At 41.8% G+C, this 7,403-nt stretch overlaps 2 protein-coding genes across 2 annotated transcripts; both read left to right on the top strand.

Moving 5' to 3' along the window:
• Positions 1-724: 724 nt before the first annotated feature.
• LOC102374447 (olfactory receptor 49-like) lies at positions 725-1,651 on the top strand. Its single transcript, XM_006037417.1, has one exon. The coding sequence runs from the start codon at positions 725-727 to the stop codon at positions 1,649-1,651; it is 927 nt and encodes a 308-aa protein (XP_006037479.1).
• A 4,606-nt stretch (positions 1,652-6,257) lies between these two features.
• On the top strand, positions 6,258-7,202 carry LOC102374195 (olfactory receptor 49-like). The gene has a single exon (XM_006037416.1). The coding sequence runs from the start codon at positions 6,258-6,260 to the stop codon at positions 7,200-7,202; it is 945 nt and encodes a 314-aa protein (XP_006037478.1).
• Positions 7,203-7,403: the final 201 nt, after the last annotated feature.

Genomic DNA, 7,403 nt, shown 5'->3' with positions numbered 1-7,403 from the left:
CTTATACATAGTGAACAAAAAAGTTAATGTTTTCCAAATGCATAGAATTTTTGTTTCTGTTTGAAAGTTTCCAGGTGATCTTTGTGGGTATACATACACGTTTACAGGGGGAGAAAATATCCCAAATCCTGAAAAGTGAAGAAATCATTCTTTTTATTCCAACATTAATGGTATGTCTTTATTCTTTTTTTTTTTTTTTGGAGGAAAGAGCAGAGGGAGTCTGATATGAGTGAAATGTCTGTACAACATCTTTATAAAAAACAGGTGAGCCCATTTAGTCTGTATTTCAGTTTGGACAGCTGGCTAGAATGTATTCATATGACATGAAAAACTGAATAGATTTTGTAACACTCTTGCTTCATCGGATAAATTGCTGGACATGAGGAATATTCCTTAGTAGGCTGCTTGTCAGTGTAGAAGCTAGGGATGTCTAGGTTTTGTTCATGCTTGGAAAGACAGAAATATCTCGTGAGCACAAAACAGAATTGATATGGGAGATCTGAGCTCTGGTACTGACTCTGCCAAGAGAGTCGACCTTTCACCATTCTAGCATCTGCTCTGTTTTCAAGGTCTGAATATTTGTATTTGGGTGTCCCAGTAAAAAAATGTATGTTCCCCTTCTCACTTTCTACATTGTGACACTTGGGTTGATTTTCCACAGCTTTCCCATAACTTATTCTCAATATGTCCTTTACATTTTTCTAACACAGACTGAGCTGATATAATGAAAAACCACACCACTGTGACAGAGTTTGTTCTCCTGGGATTCACTGAGGTTTATGAGATCCAAATTCTTCTCTTTGTCCTGCTCTTGGTTATCTACCTCTTGACTTTAATGGGTAACCTTCTCATCATCTCCATCACCCTTCTTGACTACCGTCTCCATACCCCCATGTATTTCTTCCTCCGGAACTTCTCCTTCTTGGAAATCAGCTTCACTTCCGTGGTCATCCCCAAAATGCTGGTCAATCTATTATCGGAGAAGAAAACCATCTCAACAACAGCTTGTTTCATACAGTCCTTCTTTTATTTCCTCCTGGGAATTGCTGAGTTCTTCCTCTTGGCTGCCATGTCCTTTGACCGCTATGTCGCCATCTGCAACCCACTCCGCTATCCCATCATAATGAACAGCCGGCTCTGTGTCCAGCTGGTGCTGAGCTGCTGGCTGGGAAGTTTCTTTTTTGTCTTCATGACCACCATTGTCATTACCCGGCTCCCTTTCTGTGGCCCTAATGTCATCGACCATTTCTTCTGTGACAACTCACCTCTGATCAAACTGTCCTGCACAGACACACGGTTCATCGAACTGGTTGATTTTATTTTTGCTATCATCATACTGCTGGGCACACTGGCTATCACCACGGTGTCTTACATCAACATCATCTCTACCATTCTGCGCCTGCCATCAGCCAAGGGGAGGCAAAAGGCATTCTCCACCTGCTCCTCCCACATCATTGTTGTCAGCATGTTTTATGGCAGCTGCATCTTTATGTATATCCGGCCCAACCAGAGCATTGGGCTCAACATCAACAAGGGCGTCGCTGTCCTCAACACAGTGGTAACCCCTTTACTGAACCCCTTCATATACAGCCTCAGGAACAAGCAAGTACATGAAGTCCTAAGAGACAAAATGGGCAAAAGAAGAAAATGACCATATGAAGAGTGTAGAAGAGATGAGCAATATTCAAGATGTATGATTGAAAGGCGTCATTTAAGGCCCACTGAAATCAACAGGAAAAAAACCTTCTATTGGGTTGGGTGGGCTTTGGATCTGACCATTTTTTGTTTGCTTGTTTCTGTGAGTTATATGCTGCCCTTCCCAATAAAGGCCCAGAGCAGCTTAGAGTAAGAGAACAGCAGAACTTAAAAGGGTAACTAGAATATCCAAATAAAACCAAAACCCACGTAGCAACATAGAAACCTAGCTTTGTTTGGTAGATGCCGAGCCAAAAAGGAAGGTCTTGAGACATGTCCAGGCTCAGCCTCTGGCAGGCCTTAGGGGGTTGTTCCATTGCTAGCCACACCATTATATTCTCCTAATGTTAACACTATATGTTCTCAGCACATTGAAGAACTATTTTGGCAATCATTTCTTTAAAGGCAGGACCTAGGCACCAGTCAACCCCTTTCCTGAAAGAGTTTCCAGCCAAAGTATAGAATAAAATAATACCCAAGATGAGTATGGGATAGGGCAATAAATGCAAAATTGCAGCAGAGCAATGATGATAAAAGTTATGTATATCCAGCTCATTAATAAACTGGATACCCTTCTGAAAGGCATGCTTTTGTCAGCCATTAATCATTGGTCTTGAAGGAATAGAAACTATATGAAATTCTACAGCCTGCACTGTTGCAGGTCATGTAAGTTGAACAGCATTAGTGACTGTCTGTTTTTTGGAAGTGGGGAATAAAGGTTAAGTTAGCTTGAACAACTTAACGGGAAGGATGAGAGAATGTAAGTTGGACCTGGGTAACAGAACTAAGAATATGGAGAGAGAAAAACAGGCAAAAACCTCTGGCGTCCCATGATTTTAAGATGTTCAGTTTTCTTTTTCACTGTTTTTAATGGAGATAGTTTGCTCTCCAATGTACCACCTTGTTCCTCTACTAGGGAATGACTAAAGTGTAAGGAAAAATGCCAAGGCTATGCATACACTGTGAAACAAGTTTACCAGTATGCACCCGGTCATTTAGTTCTTAGGTTTTGCAACATTTATGTCATTGCTGGGCTCTTGGATACAAACTGGAATGATGTCTCATTTAATGAGTAATACATTATCTCAAAAATTGTCCTGAGCATCCTGACATTGTCTTGGGTGTCTTTCACAAAGCATCCCACACCTTCATTGTGGGCAAGCTTGAATGGATCTTGAGAGAGCAAAAATCAGCGGAAGCCCATTGCAGTCCAGCTAGCTGAAATCAGCTCTGGTTCTGACAATGACCTCTGGCTGCTTTTATTACTGTGATTTGGTATTTTCAATTGCATCTTGAGCCACCAGTCAAAATGAAGCCAGTCTTCATACACAGTGTGAAAAGACATTCCTTTTGTGGAAAGGGTGCTGCTGTGCGTCTCAGGAGAACTACTCTCTCCTTATGGCTCTGCCAGTGGCCGAGCCACAAGTGTGGTAATGGAACTGCTTGAGATGCCCTCCAACCCAAGCGGTGACATACAGATGATGAAAGGATATGACCCATTCCCTTTGGCTTCTTCAGCTTCTCGGTGGGTATGGAGGGGACTTATACCTAATGTCCCTTGAATATCCCAAGACGTCAAGTGTGTACCTGCTAAGTCCTGAACCATAAGACCTACTGAATGCATGCATCTCCATTTGAAATCTCTGGGAATTTTGGTTCCTCTGAAGCTGTGTATTACATCAGGATGAATCCAGACTCATTCCCTAGATTGTAAAGAGAGCAGGTAAAATAATTCCTATGATAAATATTAGAGGTCTACAGAGGACATGAGTGCTTCTATTCCTCTCTGACTGCCAGAGGTACTGGGGCACAGAGAGATAAAATGACTTCACTGAGGTCCCTCAGCAAGTCCGTGGCAGGGACAGTAGTAGAAGCCAGGCCACTTCATCACTTCACTCAACCACACTGCAATAAAAGTGACCTTTATTTATTTGAATTATTTGGGAGGAGATGAATTAAAAAAAACCTTCAAGAGTAGGAAAAAGGGCCTTCCTTGGGGGTTTTAAGATGAAAAGTTTCTCAAAGACAAGATAGACTCCTAACAAAACACATTTCTGATCAGTGTGTCTCCTGTCTCGTGTGTGTGTGCGTGTGTGCGTGTGCACGTGCACAGAGGTACTTACATGGATTGGGCATTGTCAAACCATAAACATCACTCAACAAATAAAGACAAAAAAATACTTGGGGATTCCAGGGATAAATTGGGTTGGTGTCTCTCAAGAGACCTGCTAATGAGCAGTGAAATAGTGTCAATGCAATATGTGTAGCTAATGTAGGAGGAACTTCTTGTTAATGCAGAGAAATCCTGCATTATCTTAAAGGACACCTGCAAAACTGACAAATCCTCCTGGTTTTTGAATTTTCCAGCTCTTTCATGCATCATTTTAGATAACTCAATACCTGAGCTAAGACCCTGAACTACAATAAGCTGCAGAACTGAAGACTCAGATTACCTTATGTAGTATCCACTTTCATTGCACTTAAGTGACAGAAAAGAGTTAGCTGGTAGCAAGAAAGTACCTTTAGAGGAGATTCTATTTTTCTGGAGACACCCCATGTCCTTGAACACTTTTGTTAATCATTAAGCAACAGATTCAGGACCAGATGCAATGCCTCAAAATTACATTATTCAGATCAGGAAGATCTCAAGACCTCTGCCAAATAACCCTTCCTTTGTCCATGATACAACTGGTGAGTTTCTTTCTTTTTTCTCTCTTCATTCCCTATGTCTTAGGGCTACATATATTTTACAGCCTGTAAGGAAGAACATATACTTTTCTACATTCTGATGACAGGAGAGGGAGAAAATAACTATAGCTATCTTAAAGTGAAAAGAGACTTGGAAAGGCAAAATTAGAATGTCAGATATAGAAGGTGGCTTCTTCTCTGTAAAAAGAAATAGTGCCCTGTCAAATCTTTAGAAATATCCTATCCAAACATCCTTCCTGGGGTGATGTTCACCTTAACCATAGAAATAATAATTTTCATAGTCTTCAAATAAACGGCATCCCATGCCCTTGAGCTCTCAACATCAATAGTATTTGTGTGAGTGAAGGAAGCCATGGGCTGGAACCTGTTGTATAAACATACGCTGAAAAGATAGTCTTGCCTTCAAATAAACAAAAAAACCCCCCAAGAATTATTGGCAGTATCTTTTACTGGATCAGTTGCACTGGGATAGACTTAGGGCAGCTTTTGAGCACCAGAATACCCTTCCGCACAGCTATGGGAGAGAAGCAGACAGAGCAGAGCTAAATGGAACGAGAGCTTGTGTACACACACAGCTACAACTTCACTTCAGCACTAATATTCTGCCTTAAAAGCCTTTTGCATTAAGTATTTTTAAAGTGGCAGAAGGTGGATACCAAAAAGCAAAGAAGTGATGTCAAGAAAGCTATGAGATCACATTGGTCATCATGAATGGAGGGTACATCCTTACAGTCATGTGCCTTGTCTTGGGTGGGGGGGGAAACCCATTTTATTCTCTTTGGTTGGATTCTTTTTTTAAATTTTTTTTTTGGTGGGGGGCGTGTTGTTTGAGATTTGGAGGTAATTAATTGCCTGACATCTGTGGGATCCGTTGAAAAACTCAGCCCACAGATATACAGGTTCCTTGGTTTCCCAGTCAGACACTAGTTTGTAGCACCCAGTCTGATGGTTTCACTACACATATAAGCAGGGGGAAAAAAAGCATGGTTTAGCTCAATCCAGTTTCCATCCAGGAAGAGCACACACCAACTGCTGAAACTTCCTTAGCCTGACAAAGGGTTTTTGAACCCAAAAGCTTGCTTAATAACTATTCTCCAACTATTTGGGTTGGTCTAATAAAAGATATCAAATTCACCCAAGGAACCTTGTCTTGTTTAGCTCAAGGAATTCATAAAACTAATGGAGATGCTAGTGTTCATTCCATGGACGTAAGTCTTCTTTTGGAGGGGGTACATGAAAACTCAACAGACAGGCAATCAGAAAGGCTACTATAGACAGGTAGATGGACAGGTGTCCCAGAGGCTTTTTCCACAATCACACTGTAGTTTCTTTCATTATATTGCTTTTACTGATGTTTGAGCGAGTGAGAGAGTGAGTGAGTGATATCCCACCCCTTCCAAAAAGCTTAGAGGAGCTCACAGTAAGCAAACAGTGTGTAGATAAACTTCTGAAATAGAGCTCCAATGTTGAAGTTGCTGCCATTATGATACTAGAAAGCTAAAACAGTATGGTTTTAGCTTCCTTAATGAACCATAGACCAAAGAATAAACTCTCTGCCACAATTAAGTTGCATTTTTTCTAGAGTTTGATTGCTGGAGACCACATCCATGCAAGGAGTGGTGCTTATAATGGAGATAGAAAGTATATGTTGAGACGGTTTAGGTTGTAGCCGTGTTGGACCCAGTGAACCTTGTCTGCCTATGTTGAGATGAGCACTTTGAGTGAATATCAAATAGCTAGGGAAAAGAGCAAGGTGTGGGAATAACATTTTATTACTTGTCCTCATGAATGCTTCTTTGTCCTTACTCTGTTACTCATTGCTTTTTTTGTGTGTGCAAAAAGATGAGCAACACATGGAGAACCAGACTGCAGTGGTGGAGTTCATCCTCGTGGGTTTTCCCAGCAACCGTCAGCTACAGCCTCTGCTTTTTGTAGTGCTCCTAATCACCTATGTCCTAACTGTCGCAGGGAATATTCTCATCATCATCATCACTGTTGTGGACCATCGTCTCCAAACCCCCATGTACTTCTTTCTTAGAAACTTCTCTCTCTTAGAAATCAGCTTCACCTCTGCTGTCGTCCCCAAAGCCTTAGGCATCCTTGCATCAAACAGTAAAACAATTTCTTTACCAGCGTGTTTCAGTCAAACATTTTTTTATTTCATGCTGGGCACTACAGAGTCCTTCCTGTTAGCAGCAATGTCCTTTGATAGATACGTGGCCATCTGTAACCCTCTGCGCTATACCACTATCATGAACTCTCAAATCACAACCCTGCTGGTGATGGGCTCCTGGATTGGTGGCTTTGTCCTTACTATTGGCCCAGCAATGTTGCTCTTCCAGATGCCTTTCTGTGGCCCAAATGTCATTAACCATTTCTTCTGTGATAACTCTCCACTACTTAAACTTGCCTGCGCAGATACCAAGCTCTTGGAGTCTCTGAGTTTTGTTGTAGCTGTGTTTTCTTTGTTGGGCTGTTTCACTGTCACGGTTGTGTCTTATATTAGCATTATCATCACAGTGATGCAAATGCCTTCTGCTTCCAGGAGGCAGAAAGCTTTCTCCACTTGTGCCTCTCATCTCATTGTGGTGTCCATCTCTTATGGCAGCTGCTTCTTTATGTATGTCAGGCCCACAAGGAACAGCGAGCTGGACCTCAGTAAGGGGGTGTCTGTTCTCAACACCATGGTGTCTCCTCTGCTCAACCCCTTCATCTATACCCTGAGGAACAAGCAGGTTCAGGCGGCCTTAAGGGACATTTTTGGCAAGGGTGGAGTGTTTTCTAAAGAACCAAAATAATAAATAAGTCTCTCTCCCTTGGCCCTCTTCTCTTCATGTTTGGAAGTCCCACTAGTCATGGGTTTTTGGTTAACTACATTTTTGGGCATCTAAGGCCACCATCCATAAGGGACATGTCCATATGCCCAGCTCTCACCCCAATCAGTGCACTCTGCTCTTGTTTCACTGCATTTTAGACTAGAGCTCCCATCTCCATTCTTC

This window comes from Alligator sinensis, unplaced genomic scaffold, assembly GCF_000455745.1.
Source record: "Alligator sinensis unplaced genomic scaffold, ASM45574v1 scaffold526_1, whole genome shotgun sequence".
NCBI lineage: Eukaryota > Metazoa > Chordata > Crocodylia > Alligatoridae > Alligator > Alligator sinensis.
This window is presented reverse-complemented; position numbering and strand designations above follow the sequence as displayed.

Excerpts from the sequence above, each read along its gene's own strand:
- LOC102374195 (XM_006037416.1), top strand. The coding sequence starts at position 6,258 with ATGGAGAACCAGACTGCAGTGGTGGAGTTCATCCTCGTGGGTTTTCCC.
- LOC102374447 (XM_006037417.1), top strand. The coding sequence starts at position 725 with ATGAAAAACCACACCACTGTGACAGAGTTTGTTCTCCTGGGATTCACT.